The sequence below is a fragment of the Aquila chrysaetos genome, chromosome 3, assembly GCF_900496995.4.
Source record: "Aquila chrysaetos chrysaetos chromosome 3, bAquChr1.4, whole genome shotgun sequence".
Taxonomy (NCBI): Eukaryota; Metazoa; Chordata; class Aves; order Accipitriformes; family Accipitridae; genus Aquila; species Aquila chrysaetos.
In genome coordinates this window covers 5,914,557-5,934,353 of record NC_044006.1, presented here as the reverse complement: position 1 = coordinate 5,934,353, position 19,797 = coordinate 5,914,557, and the positions used below count along the sequence as shown (strand labels likewise).

General features: G+C 47.6%; 1 protein-coding gene across 1 annotated transcript; it reads right to left on the bottom strand.

The window, feature by feature from the left end:
- Positions 1 to 57: 57 nt before the first annotated feature.
- APCDD1L (APC down-regulated 1 like) lies at positions 58 to 19,160 on the bottom strand. Its single transcript, XM_030007604.2, has 4 exons — positions 18,767 to 19,160; positions 5,888 to 6,017; positions 4,735 to 5,293; positions 58 to 2,235 (listed from the first exon to the last, which is right to left on the bottom strand). Exons 1-4 carry the CDS (start codon positions 18,801 to 18,803, stop codon positions 1,471 to 1,473), a joined length of 1,491 nt encoding a protein of 496 aa, XP_029863464.1. The 5' UTR covers positions 18,804 to 19,160; the 3' UTR covers positions 58 to 1,470.
- Between the last annotated feature and the right edge of the window lie 637 nt (positions 19,161 to 19,797).

Sequence of the window (19,797 nt, the reverse complement as noted above, 5' to 3'; positions counted from 1 at the left end):
TGTAACTGTTTATGTGCATAACTAATACTCGATCATGCCTGGAACATGCTGACAACGTTTATGTCACAATTGTATGCATTTAATAAGCATCTCATTTGAATTATTAGTTAATGTACAGATCCCCCAAAAGTATTTTTATGTTATAAAACCCATAATTTATCTAAGTACAAGCTGCAAGTTCGTAAATACAGCATTAAGAAGGTAGCTATTGCATAGCTGGTTTAACAAAATATCCTTTGTGAGTAAGATATATAGGCTTATTTGGAGAGGATTTAGCTACTGGGAGGAGGGCTTCTCCAAGTAAGTTATATGCTTCTTAGCTGCAGCAGGCAGGGAATATAATTTCTTAGTTTGTCCTTCTTGTCAGTAGAAATCAGTTTGACCTGACTGTGCTGTCTGAGTATCTCCGTAGCCCATTATTCACTAGAGGCAGATTTATAAAACATCTTTATAGGAATGAGGCGGGAAGTGACATTTTGATTGAAAGGAGAGCTGGATTAACAACTGTATGCCAGAACACTTACTAAAAATGAGACAGTGAAAATACACGGCCTGAGCAGACTTTTAAGCGATCTTTCGCTTCGCTTGGTGCATGATGAGTGGGAGTCACGATTGCCTGGCAGTGCCTCTGTCTGCTGGACAAGGCGGGCAGCGACATGGGGCCATTGCTGATGCACCGAAGGGCAGGCCAGTACTGCACTGGAAAAGCCAGAATAATGCAGCAAAGATGCAGTGCCTGCAGCTAGGTAATGCTGAAGGTTGGAGCGGTTGTGCACAGAAGCGTTTTCCATTGACTGGATCTTCTTTTATGACCAGGGTCAGGCACAACAGTCTGTCGAGGTAATGCTCTCTGAGGGCTGCTTTTGGTACATACATAAGTGGAAAATTGTATGTTGCATCTTTGTGTGCGTACGTACACAGGAAAACTGCAGAAAATGTCTGTAAACTGAGAGAGGCATGATTAACTGTGCCCTTATCAAGAACACTTGCTGACTGTTTATCTATTGCTGACTGACTCTGCAGATTAAATTTGCAAGAACAGCAATAAGGAGTACGATGGGAGGGAACTTAACCTCAAAGAAACTCAGCAGCTGACACTTCGGATGTTTGAATTACATCTGAATCAAGCTCTTGATTAAATCTTAGCAATGTCAAAAGCTCAAAGCAGCAATTGTAATTGATGTTGCTTTTTTCCCCCCTCGTATTGCCGAATTATCTATTGCAATGTGCAGCGCATCCATGTCACTACATTAAATTTGTACGCAAAGAGGGGAGATTAGGCAATAAAGCCACAGGACAAACACTATGTAGTCAGGCATATCTTCTTGGCTTCGTTCACTGTGGTTGGGTGTTTTTAAAAACTGTTTCCAAATCTGAGTAAAACTGATTCCAGATGTGCTCATTTGAAGGATATAAAAATCACACTAGCACAAAGACTATCTGAATTCTGTGCTGTACCTGAATAGATAACTAGTCCCATCTTAAAAACAGAAGTGCTATAAACAATAAAAAGGCCACAGGCAAAGATTTTAGTGCTTCGCTCCCATTAGCATCCTTTTTTCCCAAGTATTTTAGACTAACATAGTTAGAGAATTCCTCTGGTGCTCCAGCACACTGAATCAGAGGTGCCTGATACGATGTAGGTCGCTTGTCTGGACTGTCGGGACTGGATCCATCTGTGGGCCTTTCGCCAACGTACAGCAGGCTGCGGTCTTTCACGTCTTGCTCCGTTTTGAAAAGCTCGTACTCCGTGTGGGGCAGCTTGATGCCCAAAGCCAAACATCCATTTGTGGGTGTTATATCTTGCTCCACCCCAGCACTCCAGGAGCTTGTCAGCCCACAGCTTCCAGGTTCTGAGGAGTTCAGCATCATCACCGTCACCTGGTCCATTGGCGTCACCCGAGCCTGGGTGACTTTAAAAGCCAGCTCTGTGCCACCTCTCACTTTAGAGGAGGGGATGCCTTGGGTGTAGTGCCCAGATGCGTAGATGGTGAAAGTCGGCTGTTTGCAGAGTGGGTCGGAATAGTGATAGTAGTAACCTTCCCAGGTGTGGTTGTTACCGTGGAATATGAAGTACCTGGTAAGGAAAAGCACCGCAGGTCGGACCTCGCAGTGGGTGCTCACCCAGCTGCCGCTGAGCTGCATCGGCAGCTGAGCTCTGAAGGGTAGTATGGGTGGGTGGTGCTCATCAGCTCTGTATATAATCCCACAGGCTGGGCAAGGATGCACATGGTGCTGCAGAAGACAAAAAAGAACGTTTTTGTAAACTGATAAGCAAAAAAAAACATTTCAGAATATTTAAAAAGCTCAAACTCCCCTCTTCCGCACCAGGGTGTTCAACTGCAATGAACTTGGCCCAAGACATCCAAGCAGATTAAGTGGGATAAAGCGCTGCCCTGGCTCTTTGCTATTCTGGTACGCTGGGAAGGACAGAGGTCTGTGCCCTGAGGCTGCGCTCTGCCCTGTGCCAGGGCCGCTAAGGATAGGCTGCAGGGAGGAGGACAGGGCAAGGGCAGAGCTCCTGTAAGGGCAGGGAACGCTCCCGCGGGCCATCCAGGTTGTTTCCCCACAAGTTTGCCGCTGCAAGGTGCTGCGCTTACCCACGGGTAAGGATGAGGGTGCTGGGAGATGTCAGCTATACCAGCGCATTTCTGCACCAACTCAGAAGCAGCAGCGCATTCTTTTTGGCAGTCGAAAAGGCTGTGAAACCTTACCGTGGGGAGGCTTCTGTGGCTGCACTACACCGCGCTGATGGCAGCCCCTCCAGGACAGCCAAAAGCACGGCACGTTCTGCTTCCCCCTCGCCCCGTTCCTACCGCGGCCTCAGAGAGTCTGCGGCGGCGTTCGCATGTCGCCGTCCGGGCGGCAGCTGAGGTGGGCTGGGAGGAAGGCAGGGGGTTTGCCAAGCAGCCAGAATGGGCACTGCACCACAGACGGAAAAGAAAAGGACCTACTGCAAAACGAGGACCTGACCTTTGCTTCTCCGCCTGTGCTTCATGCGGAACTCTGAGTCAAACCAGTCCTGCAGCTGATCCAATGCCAGGAGGTTTTTTGGTGTAGCTTGGAACTTTTTCTTATACTTCATATATCACAACTGATTTATTTTTAAATAACCAGGGTTTGAACACTGTATCGTTTTCTAGAACACGAGCTAATCTTTACTGAACTGTCATACGCAACAAGGTTAAATAGCTCAGTTAACTGTAGGGTGGGTAATTTACATGCAAGTTGATTGGAGTCTACTGTAATTTAGTCATTTTCAGCTTGCTTTACTGCTACTGTCACGTTAATGAGTGCTGACAGTACACAGTACATTATGGCTAAATAATCCCAGAAGTTGGCAAATATATATGCTCTCCTTAAACAGGAAATTCTTTGATAATGAAAGGTAATTTGGGGAGAATGGGTTTCTTTAAAACAGATATAAATTTAAGGGAAAAAGAGTGGTATTTTCATAAAGAGGGTTAAAAAATAATTCCTAACGTAGCTGTGTAACTCACCAGCACAGGCAAATAGATGTTAGTTCAGAGAACAGAAAAAAAAAAAAAAAGAAAAATCCTGTGTCCAATAAAATTATCACTATAGACATGGAGCCAAAAATCTTACTTGCTTAAACCAGTCGTGTGAAGTTATTTCTAACGTATGGCAGCTTCTAATTATCGCCAAGTGGTGACATCATGTGCTGGTCCATTGGAGAGCTGTTAGCTGATTAATTACAGTGCTATATTCAGAAAGTGAATTTCGGTATCTTTAGATTTGGTTTTAAATTAACTTTTTAAAGTGTTTATGTTTACCATCTGGTTTTGCTCATATATATGGTTTTGGCCCAAGATAACAGAAGTTTAACCAATTTGAGAATGTTACTTTCGAGGGGGAGAGGGGTGTTGCTCTGTGTTTTTCAGAGTTCAGTTGGTGTAGTTTGGGATGTGGGGAAATGTTGCCCCAAAGCAATTTTTTTTTTTTTTTCTGTTAATTCAATTCTATCTGGTAAAGTTCAGAGAGGTTTATTCACCCCATCTCGCTGCTCAATCATTTCTGAATTGATTAGCTATGATTCGGATAGAAATGTGCTTTCCTGGAAATAAACTAACCTGCTGCAAAATAAAATATAAAATAAAATAAAAGGAAGGAAACCAAGTCTCCTGCTCAGTTTTATTTATGTCAAAATGAAAGTTTGATTTCTGTGTAATAACATAATTGTATTCACGGCAGCTTCCTCTTCTAATGGCATTACACCAAGGACTAATGATTTAATGGCAGACGTTGCTTCCTCGCTCCTCTCTGAACCTAGAGGACACGACAAAGAGCAAAAGAGAGGGGAGGAAGACAAACGACAGAGCAGGCAGTCTCTAATGACGAGCAGCCCAAAGCTTTCGCTGACTTTGGTGCGGTAAACTAAGAAACTGCATTTCCTAGGAAAACACAGAGCTAAAGAAAAGCCATTAACTCCAGGCCCATGCCAGCGCAGGCTTATTTCTGATACTGGTTTTGCTGAGCTTTCACCCAGCGCAGTCCCGCTCTCTCGGTAAGGGAGAGGGTGAGCCCCACATGCCACGGAGCACCCAGGCAGCACCCTCGGAACCCGCGCCTACAGCCGACACCTCCTCATCCGCGTGTCCTTAGGACAGAAGGGGGCTAAGCGCAGGCAGGCGGTATTTTAACAGTAAGGAAATCACAGGCGCTTGGCAAAGCCTCTGAATCAATGAGGGGACCGCGTAAAGGCATCGTCCTTACCACGGCGCTCTGCATAGGTCGCTGATAACCGGTCGGTCGGTAGTGGAGCCTCTCCACCCACTCCGTGTGAATGTCCCCCAGGTACAGCTCCTCCACCAGCCGGCTCCCGCTCTGCTGTGGCTGCAGCAAGGGCTGGTAATGCTTCTCCACCCGCACCAGGCTGAGCTCGTGCATGGCGAAGCCCAAGGCGGCGGTGCAGTCGCGCTCGGTCTTGGCGCTCAGCAGTTCGTAGAGGGCTCCGGGAGCCCAGGTGCGCCCCGGGGGCAGGAATCCGCTGCAGCCCTCGCCGGAGGTCTGGTTGATCCAGGAGGCCACCTCCCGCATGGCCTTCTGGCTGTGGAAAACGATGCCGACTTTGTGGAGGTGGTAGTCGGCCTCGGTGGCCCCACGGGTGATCCAGGAGGCCTGGCGCAGCCGGAGCTTGCCCTTGATGACCAGCGAGTAGGAGGGGTCGCGGCAGGAGGGGTCCCAGTAGTAGAACTGGTAAGCCTTGAAGAGGCGGTTGGCGTAGAAGAGGTAGGATCGGGTGAGGAACTCGGGTCCCGGCCGCACCTCACACCTGGGGAGGAAGGCAGTCCTGAGCCGTCCGCAGCTGGGGGTGCCCAGGGTGAAATCCCTCCCCAGGGACACCCGGGGTGTGGGAGGAGAGGGGCGAGCACGGGTGGGAGCAGCATTGTGGGCAACAGCATCCCACACCCGGTGGCCACCCGTGGGTGATTTGAAGATCTGGGCATCTGCTACCAAAATGTGACAGTGCCGGATAGAGGATCTTAATGTCCATGGAGGAGTGCCAAGGTGGGGGGGGGGGGGGTGGTGCGTCAAGACTGCTCTGCCCATTTCAGCCGTGCTCAGCAGCTGCACCTTAAGGGGGGAAGAGAGGCAAGAGGCTCTAAGGGCGCTCAGGGTGTAGGGGGACCTCAGGCCTCCCTCCAGCCCGGGGTGGGTGCTTGGGGAGGGGGGGGAGAATGGAGCAGGCTTGCTTTCTGCTGCTCAGCTACTTGCTCTCTCCGTGCCGCCAAGCCCAGGTCGGCAGTACCGGGGGGGGGAGGCAGGAGCAGTGCAGAGGGGCTGGGCCGGGCCGGGGGGTCCGCCCGGGGGTTTGGGGGTGCGTTCCCGGGGGAAGGGGGTTTTGGGGGGGGTGAGGGTGCCTTACCCGGTGGAGACCCAGCGCCCCTCCAGACGGGGCGGCAGCCGCGCCGCGATCCTGGCACCGTCCTGCAGGTGGCGGAGCTGCTGCCGGCACCGCGGCTCCCAGCGCAGCGGCGGCTCCGCGGCCGCGCAGGCTGCGCGGGGGAGGAGAGAAAAGGGGAGGGGGCGTCAGCACCGCGGGGCAGCGCGGAGGTTGCGCCCGCTCCACCACCACCACCACCCCCACCCCCCCCCCCCCTCCCCAGGCAGCGGGTTTCTCCGCGCTGCGGGTCTCCGCCTCGGCGCCGAGCTCCCGCGAAGCAGCGGCCCTGCGTGGGTCCGCGGCGGGGCAGGGGCTGGGGGCTCGTCTTGGGGCCGGCACCGGGAGGGTGACGCGCCCTCCCAAACCCGCGGGGCTTTGCCTGCGGGGAGCTGGGGTGCCAGGCCAAGGAGGAGTGCGGAGGTCTGGCAGGTAGCTGCAGGTACAGCTTCGGATCCTGCCAAGTGCTCGGTTTCTTGACTGCTTCACTGAGACAGAAAACATTTCAAACGCCGTCGCCTAGAAAAACTCCTCTGGCTGCATCAGCTAGAAGAGCTAGCTAGAGAATGAAACGCCAAATGGGTTAGCTAAGCAGCAAGCTCTTCGTTAAGGATACAGATTTTTTTATTTTACTGTTTTCCAACTTGAGTTTTATCTGAACGCAACTATTTTTTAGATGAAATCTTCAAATAAAACTGAATGCTCTTTGTTCGTGTTCTCTCTCTCTCAAGCTATTGTTGAAGCAGTAACTGAAACAGGGAATTACAGCATGGGAACATTAGACTCGCCTGTCGCCCGCCATAAGGACAGTAATTCTGTCACTTACCTCATTTCCCATAACAACGGATGTTATTGGCTTAGGGAATGTGTGAACACTCAGCTAAATCCTGAAGACCTTTGCATGCACACATATATATGTACATATATTCCTATATATTATTCACTCTTTACTTAAGCAAACTTCTGTTGCACTCATCGTGAGTTTGCTTCGGTAAGAAACTTGGGATTTACCTCTTTATAACACCACAAAATGAGCTCTCGGTGAAGCTCCTCCTGAAACTCCACCGATTTTCTGCTATCGTACAACTGCCCCGTCTGGCAGAGTCCGGTCCGTTGGCCTGGTAGTGTTCAGCCCAGCCCAGGGCTGCTCGGGGCTTTATAAGCCCAGATGGGGTTCGCTCGCTCTAGCTGTACTTAACACTTTACCTAGAAGTGTGCTGGAAATTTTCAAGCCAACTTTTATTCACTACATACCAATGGTTAGGACACAGGTTGCGTTCCAGCCTGCCTACCAGCAGGAAAGAAAGATCTCACAAATAGGTATTACCTTCCCACAGAGTGACAATGCTAAACATTTGCAGACCCTGTGCCTGAGTCAAGGAGATCGAGAGTCACAACTGCTCGTCTTAGTCCCTGTGTGCCACATACGTACTTCTATATAACCTGAACCATCCTGTGATCTTTATAGGGAGATTTGCCTAAACCAGACCCTTCACTGGGAAAAGAAACCCAAACCATCTGGCTGCACGCGAGAGAAGTGACAGGTAAGATTGTGAAGGGCCCAGGCCTGGCTTGGAGAGTGCAATCACCTTCCTAACAAGAAGTGTTTGCAGATGAAGCTAGCGCATACGGATCTGGTGCAAACCATGGGCAGGACTACGAGCTGCTGAGCAACATCAGCAAAATTCCCTGGCTCACAAGCTCAGGATATAACACAAATACAAACACTCAGGGTGAGAGTCACAGCTGGGGTCTACCAGGGAGGCTCCCCCGATTCCCACAGCCAATTTATTCCAAGACAAGAGCCTCTCATCCCTGGCATCAACACATCCTACACACACAGAGGTTTAAATCCCTGTTACAAATCTCCAACATCCAAGTTTGCCACAAATATAAGCCCTTAGACCGAATCAAACGGGAACTCGGTAATTAAATGTCTGCTGTGCAAGTCAGAGGCCCCTGAACATGTGGCAAAGCAGAGAGGTTTCCACTCAAATAGTATTTTAGTACTAATCTAGTAATAGATAATTGAAGACTTGCGTCTGGTGGACAAATTCGGTCACTTCACTATGGTGCTGCCATTTGCAAAGGTTTTTACACGTCACAGTAACAGAGTCCTTGAAATGTATTTGTGTACATTTAAGCACGCAAACCCTGAAACTACCACAAAGGGAATAAACACATGGAAAGTGAAGCCCCCAGCGAAGCAGGAGAGCAGTAACAGAAGCAGCCTACCTACCCAAAGGCCAGTGAAACCAGCCTTGGATTTTCTGTTACCTCACTAGGCACTGGAGTGCATAAACTAGCTGGAAAGATGCATTATTAGTGTTAAGGGCTCTTTTTGGAGCAGACTCACAATTGTACTGTTTTTTATCACCTTTTAGAGCTGGACATGGCAAGCAGGCATAGCCAGCTCCTTCACAATTGCTTGCACTAGTCCTTCCTAAAAAGCAGTTCCTGTGAGTCTTCAACTGAAAATGGGAAAATATTGGATGACAAAACCCATTGCTATTAGTTAAGCCTTTAATTTGGCAGCTGCAGCATGCATGCAGGCTGCCCCATGGGTGCCCATTCAGTAGAGCCCATTAGGAGTCAGGGCTCTGCGTCCTCATCTCAGTTCTGCCATGACTTTGCTCCATGGCCTTGGGCAAATTTAATCCCGTGCGCTCCTTACTCCTGGGTCAGGTCTTTTTTTACTCACCTGCAGAATATGCCAAGTTTCATCTGACTGCCCTATCAAGAGGCCTAATTACTGGCAAAGCTTTTCGAGACCCATCAGTACAAGGACAGTCCAAACTGAATTACACTTAAAACAAACATGAAATCTTTATCCTAGAGAATACGGTAAACTAAAAAAAGAACTGTATTTGTATTAGAGGTAACGGACTATAAGGGTCAGATTTGCTCTTGCTCATAACCACAGAAAGACTCCAGAGGCATCAGTGTAGTCTATAGCTATACCGAAATAACAGCACAGAATATAGCCCCATTCTCAACTCGCTAACTGCACTCTGAGTGTGTTTATTGCAGCAGAAGCTTCAATATTTGACTGAACCCTTAGTGCTACTTTTGGCAGAAACACTAAAAGTCTACATTGTTTGAGAGCACAGACACTTTGGCAACGCAATCACTACATTTTGACACATTCAATAGAAAAGGGAATTTTTATAATCAGGATCAAAATCCATGGGAAAAAAAATTGAAAAAAACGCTCCAGAATGTAAATATTTGATATGATGGGAATTCCTAGGGATTTTGTCTTAACTGTACACAAGAATCCAAGCTGCATGCATCCTCAAACCAAAAACTATTGGCTTGTGTCCAAATTTTGTGGCTGCTTTTCTCTCCCAAATACTTCAGCCCAGCCCCACCAGATCCAAACATCCTTTCAAGCTGGAAAAGTTCAGTTCCAGACATAAAATCGGTAGTTACAGTACATCTCTATTCCAAGAGCAGCATAAAGTGGCTGTCACTCATATGTCACTCTGTTACTTAGCCCCTGGTGAAGCACATCAGAGCAGCTCCTCTCTCCATCTTAAGAGACACAAATTAACTGCTTTAGAGAGTTCTTGGGCAGGAGGAAGGAATTATTCACAATTCATCTTCAAGACAAAAATACTCATTCATAGGAAAATCTAAAAAAAATCCCCAACTGTGATCTCTTCCACTCACTCGTTAGCCTGTCTGTCTGTATCGATTAACCACAAGCGTTTCCAGAGAACTCCTCAGTACAGCAGCTAGACAAAACAGTATCTTTTTCCAGCTTTCCGGTGCGTGCTGCATCCAAAGTACTGGCCCAAAGTCTCCGAGCAATGGGGCTGCACAAGCACTCAGTCAATTAGGAATGCCAGTAACTGGGAATGGCGGCTGATCACTGCAATCAGCAAAAACTGGATCAAGCCTTGAGACAACAGGACTAGCAAATACTGACCAACTATTCCATACACTTGTTTGTACAAATGACTTTCAGAAAAATCAGACCCACAGCATCAAATGATAGAAAGGCAGAACTGGAAATTCTCCGCAAAGTAAACTGTTGGTAAAATTCAGACGAAAGATTCCTAGGCAATGGCCAAGCCTGAAAATGAGAGCCTGCCAGTGGGGTTGTGCTACATAACTGCTGTAGGCTCCAGATTCAGACCCACTTCTCACTTTTAAAGGAAAAAAATACCAATCAGGAGAGAAATACTGTAATATGTCTTGTTGGAAAGAAATCTTGTTTGTGTTCCTCTAAGCAGATTGACTTTGGAAAAAAGCAAAGTTGAGTCACACATCTGTTTCTTTATAAATGGAGGAGAAAATGCATACATTACAGTTTGCACCAAATTAGTTACTGTAGATCAACTCTTCTCCAGAGCTAGATTGCTTAATCTGTTACATGTTATTGCCTCCTATGGCCAGAATTTATTATTCCCATTTATAATTCTAATGTTTCAGTTAGTCACCCATTCACAGGGATAAGATCAGTGCCTGAAGTCATGGAGCATTACACATTTCTTCATTTAGAGATGACATAAAACCTTTGATATTTTCTGAGGAATGTTCAGAGTGGAATGAAATGGACGATAAGAAACATATCAATATATTCTGCATAAGTGAATTATACTTATCCACACAGACTTCATTAGCAGAGCAAAACAGTGTTTCTTTAGCATTTTTTCTCTCAAGAGAGCACGCAGAATGGATTTGGGGTTAGCCACTAAAGGAATAAGCATTCTTTTAAAAGCAAAGAAAATGTTTGTATTTAGCAAATCAATTTTTCTTGCATTTGTGTGGAGATTAAGTTAGTAGTGCTTTTAATTCACTCAGAATACGGCATTCCCAAGAGAACAATTCTGTGGGAAGAGATACATTTTATATTATAATATTATAAAGTTATAAAACTCAAATATAACCCACCGGGTTATATTGGTGGAAAACTGTATCACAGCAGAACTGTACATTTTGCCTATCTGCAAACTGAACCCAGTTCAGGACAGGATTTAAGCACATGCTTAAGTCTAATTGGTTTCAGTGAAACTTAAGCATGTGCTTGAAATTAAGCCAGTGCATGAGCATTTTTCCCGATTAGTAATGCCTCCCTGAATTGAAGCCAGAATGTGGTCAAGTGGTTGAGGGAGGATGCCAGCGCTTTCACTGGAGTACTGTTTGGCTTCTGGAAAAAGTATTTCTATTATTCATCTATTCATCCCTTCTCTTATTTGTCTGTAAAACGGGTATAATTACATATAGCTGTTTCACCAGTCTGGTGCTCGGTTCGTGCTATTTGTAAAATGCTTCAAATTCACTAGATGTTTCTCAGTTATTCTTTTAAGGATGACATAATAAATGTATTACATGTTAGCTATCATTGCAGAGCATCACCTTGAGTTTCCTGTGCATAACAGAGCATAAACATACATGAAATTCTGCAGATCCTAAGAGGCAACTCAGACAACTCAAAATTCCCAAGCAGCTCAGGATTTTAGAGAAATTTTCAAAACATACTTTCACCACATACTTTCAACACATTGCCAAACAGGTTCAGCTACCTTATTTTATGGCTTTAGCCTAGCTTTATTCTAAGGCTGTGATCATTGCCTAATTTGCCTGATGTCCACAATTAAAATAGTGAAGCACTTCTGGTGAGTTGACTGGAGGTTTTTAAGGCACTAGAGAAGTAAATATTTTGCTCTTGGAATCATGGAATCATTTATTTCTCCTGTAAGTGTCATGTCCAGCGACAAGATAACAAGACAGATGGGATTTGTGGTAGGGAAGGGCAGAAGGTATTCTCTCTTGCACCTCAAACATCTTCTTCAGTATAAACTACATTTAAATAAAATGGCTTCTTAAAACTGCCCTCTTTGGCTGTTTACCCCAAAGAAGAAAACTAGGCCTAACACTGTAAATGGGATTGCAGGGCTTGATTCCACTTTCACTGGGGTCTGTAAATAGGAATGATCCCATGACTGTACCAACACGGCATCAGCACCTTATTCAGAAAATGCCCATCACTCCATTTGGAGAACGAAGGGATACAAAGGAGAAACACGATAATAAAGATTCTCAAATGGAGTGAACTAAGCAAGACATGTAAGAGTTGGCATAGAGGACTTGCGATGACAAATAAAAGCACTAGAGGCGGATGTGAGTACATCTTCCCAAGAGATCTCCTACAGTTAATGTTAATCAAAACGCCACGCTTTTCAATTACACAACGGAGCTTTACTCACCACATACTTGCTGTCCTGACAGATACAGCCATTTCACTTCATGTTTCTCCCTCCCACCCCTCAGAAGATACTGCACAGACTCAGAAAGAGGAGTTGTATGCTTTTTCCACAGCTAAATTGGTCAATGTCAAAAGATTTACTGGAGAACAGCTGAGCAATGCCACATGGCCCGAGAGCCCCAGTTGGCCCAACCATTGTGGTCAGCTCAGCAGTAACTGGCCCTTAGCTCGGAGCCCTGTCCTGCTGCCAGCCCCACACCGGGCAGCCCAGCCAGGGGGTCCAGGAGAGTGGACAAGAATCCTGAGAACGGGATCCTGCTGTGAGCCAAAATCAGAGAAAACACAGGGCTCCCCTGCAACAAATCACCACCTCCGCATAAACCTACAGGACGGAGTCTGGGGGGAGAGGGATGGTTAATCAGGAGAGGTAAGAACTAATGGGATAATTGCTACATGCCTCCTTTTTTTGGCATTGGCAAGCAGTGAAAAAAGCAAATGTGTTCAGGCTACACTAACTCACCGTGACGTGTGTTAAACTCTGATCGATATTGCCACATAAGTCTGGCACAGAGAAATATATAACCAAAACCCAAAAGAAACCAAAGGAAAGAAGGGTGATGCTAGAGCTTTTTTCCTTGAACACTGGTGGAAGTTTAAATTTTAATTTGGTGAGATAGGTGAGACCATAGTGAGATGATCTCTAATCCCCTGGGTACCTAGATGGTGTGAGATTGGTGAGAACACATCGGGGAAAGCATTTATTTTCAAAAAAGAAAGGAAACCAACTCAGTCCAAGGCTGAACAATATGCCGGGGGTACTACCGTGACTCAGTTAAATTCTCACTGGAATTCATATTCTTACCAAATGGGAAATATTACATCTATCTTCCTTAATTTAGATGAGCTGGAAACTCATTAGAAAATACAGCACATGGTTTTGAAATTAATGCTACACTGTCATTTCGAATGTATAGAGCACCCATGCAGTTTTTGGCAACTCCCTCGAACCCCTGCACAGACACTTTATTAGTGGCTATCGTGGCCATTTTTAATAGTGATGGCTAAGCGTATTTTTTCCTGGACTGCTTTGAAGAGCAGAACCAGTAATCAGGCCATGGCTTGGCTATAAAATGCCAACCTCATTTTGAACGTCTAAATCACTCACATGGACCACGAGCACAGAGAGGACCACCCACCACATAATATTAACATAAATATAGCATTTACCCAAAGCAAAATGAGCAACTGGACCTGGCGGGACTTGAGAGTAGAACAACAAAAAATGATTAGGGGGTGGGAGGGATTGAGTTACAAAGCAAGATTAAAAGAGCAGAGTATATGTAGCCTGGCTGAGTGACAGCTGGGGCAAGATGGACATGATAACAGCCTATAAATATTCACAAAGCATGAACACCAAGGAAGGGAAGGAATTTTTTGCAGTGAATAAAGAGGTTCTGTTGGGAGTGAATGAAGAGAAGAAAAAATGTGGCTTGTGTATCAGGGTGAACTTCTTGAGGCACAATCTAGTCGGCAGCGCAAGTCCACTTGCTTGGCAGGATTTTGAGGGATTGAACAAAGCATTAGTACAGCAGGGAATAACCCGTTCTTGGCAGGGAGTCGGCGGGATACTCTGAGTGGCCTTTCAGTCTCCCACTGCCATGGAGCTGTCCCAGTTCCCTGCTCCCACGGGAGACAGCTGCTCTCCTGTGTAAGCACATTGTTTGCCATCCTGCTCATCAAAATCACTGCCCGGCCTCCATGGGACTAGAAATACGGGACAGATGCACAAAGGCATTTAGGTGTGTAAAGCACCTGCAATCTAAAGCTGCAATGTAAGCAACTGCAATCGGTACTAAACTGCTGGACACAGCTGGGAATCCCAGTAGGTTCCTGCAATGTCAAGTACTCACCGTTGAAAATCCAAGTCCAGGAAATTAGATTATAAACCCACTAAAGCAAGAACGATCCTTTTGTTCTCTCCTAATTTAGCACCTAACACAACAGGATTCTTGGCACTGCTGCAAGGATACTGTTTATAGTAATAAAAATAGGATCTAATAGGATCTAATAGTCTGAGGCTACTTGGCTCCTGCAAAGCCAAGGATGAGAATGGCATTCAAAAGCAGTCATAGCAGAAGGTATCCTCAGAAAAAAAGCTCTGCAGAAAGGTGGTAAATTGATACATAGCCCACACCAGAAATACGCACACATGTTTAACTTAGAATCACAACTGACCACAGAAAAAGGTTACTTGTTCAGCTGAAGCACAGAATTAAAGTTACTTCTAACATGTGTTTTGGGGTCTGGGTGTGGTTTCTAGATAGCCTGAAATTTCAGTCTACTGTTTTGCCTGTCAGCATTAGCCAAGTTTTGATGTGTTCCAGTTCTCTTAAACACTGCCGACAGATGCTAAAATCAAAGTTGACATTCAACCTACGCTCTGCATAATCTAATAACAGGACTCGCGCTACTCAAAACTAACAAAACTTTGGAGCTTTTCTGCAGCAAAACTTTGCTGTCATTGGTATTTTCATCCGTCTTTTCCAGGGAGTCTAACTGGGAAAAACGATTTTTCCTCTGAAAAGCTTTAAAAATAACATGTGTTTTTGTATCAACAGGGGAGATGAGACACTTAAAAGCCATAACCTGCCAGTGTCCAGCACTTGTGGATTTAGTAAGAGTGTGAACAAGGTGAATCCAATTGTCTCAGTGGGGAGCTTGGTGTATACCTTGATCTCAGGGTACGGGGTGAAAGCCTGCTTCCAAAGATCTCTGTCTTCGACTTAGACGAGGCCAAAATGTCACGTGTTTGTTATTAACCTAGTAGAAACCATGGGGGACTTTTCCAGTGATCAACTGAAGGGATACACTCAAGTTTAAAGCATTATTTTAAAAACTAAACTCAAGCAAATCTCTTCAAACACTCAGTGGTGAGACTTCTCCTGTTGATTTATGTACCACCACACCAGTTGTAAATTGAGAGCTGTTGTTGCACTGATCCAAACGTCTGTCTAACAGTGCCACAGGAGCTGAGCTTCACTGTAGTATTCTCAGTTTCAGATGAATTCAAACTGTGATGATTTAATAAGCTATTCACTGAAAATGAGAAAACATCCGTATGAAAGACATGATTATCACACCATCGCCCTGCTAAAACTCAAAAATAATGATGGATTTCAACCCTCTTATCACTTAACACTCTGGAGCTTTGGCATTTCAAATAGACATCAGAGTTTCTTTCCTACTACACAGAAACAGAACTTTCCTAATTTTGCATTTTAGAGCATGAGACTTTTAACTCCCTAAAGGAAAAGAAAACACAGATTGCAGATTACTAATACCTCAGATCTTACACAATTTAAACTAGGTAGAGAAGGAGCTGTTCTATGAATTGTATTTTCAGTTTCTAGCAGCACTCTTAGCCTACAGAAGAAGGGTTACACATTAAAATTCTCACATTCTCACTGTCAGCTTCTTAGTATTATTATATCTGAGCTGCACCATCTTAAAATCATGAAGTTAGGAATTCTGTTTTTCATAGCTTTATCTTCCTCAGCAAATAAATAAGAAAACCAAAGGAATTGTCTAACAGTACGGTATAGGTGCTTCCTAATTTTGAACTTGATCTTAGCAGTGATTGTATCTCACGCATGAAAGCGTTGTCTTTATAGATGACATATGCTATGTTGTGGGGAAACACAGGATCCCATTGAAACCAAAATCTCTTTCCAAACTTTGTTCTGCCAGATGCAGCCTCCCCTAGCATTGGATTCCAGCTTTGGTTTTCTTCATAGCAATTTCTGGCTTTTGAAAATCTCCTTACTCAACAATTTGTGCTTGTGGGGAAAATATAGAAACCACACGATATTTTTTTCACTTGTGCTTTTTTTACATCTCAGCCCTGTTTTTATCTATATCCATATACTTTGAAACATGGCTAACCTGTAATTATGGAAAGAACAAATAGAGTCGTATCACACAATCCGGCATAATACATTAGTTGTTGATTTTTTGGCCAACTTGAGAAACGAAGAATAAAAACCACCAACTTGGTAAAAATAAATTAGATAAATAAACACTGCCCAAACACATATTTGAACCAAAGACAATGATGTTAATTTAATAGTAAGTACACATATATGCATGTGTAAATACACACACACACATATCTATCTATATTGAATGTACTACTATCATTTATGGGATTCTCTTCCTAATTGAATGCAACTGCTGATCTTATCTTACCCCAACACTGTAATTTTCAAACTTAAAATAAACATTGAAAGCAAGAATAGATCTTTTATGTTAAAGCCATGTAGGAGAAGCTATACATGAAAAATATCAGCGTGGTGTTATTGGAATGTGAACGCTTTAATGAAAGCTTAGGTAAAACTCAGCAAGTCTCTGGAGACATTTCCAGGAATGAGTGACTCTTTTCTGGAGGGGACCCCAAAATCAGATCCAGTTACCTAACTAAAGTCCTTTTTCAACTAATTAGCACTGGTGTCATGCTCACGCTGATGTTCAGTTTTATGCAAAATATAGAATGCCAGTCTTGCTCACAGTGAAGTCACTGGCAAACCTTGCTTTGATTTTAATGACTTCTGGATCTGACTTAGCTATTTAAATATATGTTTTAAGGTCCAGCTTCTGTTCTTACTGAAATCAATGGAAATTCTCTCACTGACATCAGATGGAAGAAGCACAGAGTTTAAATTAGATTGGACTAAAATAAATTGTATGAGGATTTAAGAAAGAAGTATTCTAATTAGACTTAATGAGTAATCTTACATAATGCAGTATAACAGATCTCTGAGCAGAGCAACTTGAGCTCATAAAATATAGAGAGAAGGAGAATACATTTTTCCCAAGCTGTTAAGCCTCATCTTTGGGGAACAACATATGACAAAGACCCGGCATAAGGAGAACAGAAAAGTAACCCTAGAGAAGTACCATGCTTAGAGATTTCTTTCTGTAGTCTGGTACTTTACACTTAATGCAAATAACGTCTGATAGCTGTCACTACACGATTTTTTTGCAACGATAACTAAACTAAGCCCTGAGCTGGAGAGGCAGTCAGTGTGGTATTTTGCTGCCCAAAACCTCAGATGAGTAAACGAAGTGGTAGAAAGGAAGCGAGCAGCAGGAAACCCAAGTGTCTGGATTTCCAGTGTCCAGACTGCACCGGGGCCTCAGGGGCACCCTCCCACCCCTCCTTTCACCTGCCCCTTCTGTTCAGGGGTGCAGTCTCAACCGAGGGTCTCCCTTGCATTTCCTAGGAAAATATACTGTCCAAGGATGGAGGAGCCTCCCTCTGGCCCTGCTCCTTGTTGTAAACAGAAATCATTTCGCCTTTTTTCACAGCACAGTTGTCTTTGTTCTCCCATATGGTCTCTAAGTCAGAACCTTTTCTTCTGAAACTGCTCCAAGAACTGTGGGGTTGAAAGACGTCTTTCCGAAAGGGATCCCCGAAGATGCAGCCTGCGCTGCTCTGAGGGTCGGTCTGTGCAGCTGGGGCTCGGTGGCACGTCCCTGGAGCAGGAGACTACTTGTGAAGTTGTCTCTTGCTGGGGCAGGTGCTGGATCCTCCCAGGGATAATTCCCAATTCCCAGTGAAACACCACCGAGAATCACCTCTGAGCCCTTCCTGGATCTAAACTCAGCTCAAGCTCTCACCGTGCTCCGGACAGGAGCAGGCTCCAATGGCACAGGGGAAGACGGACAGGGTTTGTGGGCGGGGGGGCAGCGACCCTCACCACTCTGGGAGCCTCGGGTCGGAGGCAGAGGCTGAGTCCCAGCCCAGCACCGCCCCGGGCAGCCCAGCACCGCACCTCCAGCCCTTCTGGCACCTCCACACGCCGCTCAGAAGCGGGGGGGGGGGGGGACACGACTGGAAAGGCTTCAGGGAAGCCCCTCGGCCGGGGCCCTGTCCCAGCCCCACAGCTCGGCAGCATCCCCGGAGCTCCAGGCTCCCTCCGGGGCTCTCCCCGCCCGTCCCCTCCCCAGGGAAACGGCGGTAGACGGTGCAGGGCAGCGCGGAGCACGCCCGGGAACGCTGCCCTGGCTCCTCCGCGGACGCTCGGGCCGCACACCGCGGGTGCGGACGGCGGAGAAACTCTCCCCGGGCCGGGCGGCATCCGAGTGGAGAGCCGGGCAGGGAGCGAGCGAGCGAGCGGAGCCGCGGGCGCCAGGTGCCTCCTGCCCCGCCGCCAGCACGGCCCGGGGCGGCAGGGACACCCCGGGGGGACCCCCGTCCCAGAGCCGGCCCCACCGAGACCCGCCTCGCAACTTCCTTGCGCCCTCCTTGCAATCTTCTCGCACCCTCCTTGCCGTTTCTTTGCACCCTCTTTGCAATCTCCTTACAGCAAGATTTCTTGCATCCTCCTTGCCGTTTCGTTGCGCTCTCCTTGCGCCCTTCTTGCACGCTCCTTGCTGTTTCTTTGCACTCCCCATACGATCCCCTTGCACCCTAATTCCTTCCACCCTCCTAGCAATCTCCTGCCCCCTCCTGCCCCTTCGCAGCTCCCGGGGGCAGAGGGAGGCGGCGGGGACCCCCCCCCCCCCCCCCGAAGGGACGACCCCGACGCCGGTACCCGCTCCCCCTCCCCTCCACCCGCCCCGGAATGGCAGCGACCGCCGGTGCCACCTACCTACGAGCAGCCCGGCGAGCCACCAGCACCGGACCATGGTGGCCGCTCTGTTTCCTCGCCGAACCGGCGGCAGGAGAGACGCGATCGCCGCCGGTGCCCGCGGAGCTCAGCGGGGCGCGGCGCCCGGCGGCGCAGCCATGGGCCGCCTCCGGCGCTCCGGTGCCCGCGGCGGCGGGACCCCGGCTTCGGCCCGCCGGCGGGAGGCTGAGGGCTGCGGGGCAGGCTCCGGAGCGGTCGACCTGCTCAGCCCCAAGCCTTGCGAAGGGGGGAGGAAGGGGGAGGGGGGGGGAAATATATATATTTTAAAATAAAACACCGCGACCCACCCCGCCTTCGCTGTGGAGCGCGTCCCCCCCCGACTGCTGATAGCTTTAATGGAGCTTGGCAGCCACAGGTTCAAGTTGCCAGAAGAGGTGGAGACTCCGCCGCCTGCGCCCCACATGCGGCCGCGCATCGCTCAGGCGGGGGAGGCGGAGGGCTGCCCCGCCGCGCCGCCGCCGCCGGCCGGCCGACCGGGGCCGGCACCCCCGCCTCGGGGACCGGCACTTTCCCCTCAGGGACCGGCACTTTTCTCTCAGGGACCGACAGTTCTCCCTCAGGGACCGACACTTCTCCCTCAGCGCCCAGCCCCGACGGCCGCCCTGGCCACGGGGCGCCATGGCTGCCGCAGGCCACTCTGTGCCTCACGGCCCCCCGCGGCGGGCCAGGGCGGGTGTCTCCCCCACCCGTGGCGGTGGGGCTGCCCCGAGGTCTTGGAGGCCGCTGTGGGGGCTCGGGCCAACTCTTCTCAGTGAGGTGCTGTGAGGGGATCATCCTCGTGTCGTCACGGCCTGGCCCTCCCGGCCGCCATGGGCCATGGCTCCCTCAGACCCATCAGCCCTCCTTTATCTTCAGCCTCGGCTGCTGGGGCTGTCGAGAGACAGCAGTGTGTCCCCCAAAAAGCCTCAAGCCCTTAAAAACCCTCTCAACTTCCCACGCTGAAAAAATACAGGACCCTTTGAAGGCGGCTCCCAAGCACCCACCTCAGGCGG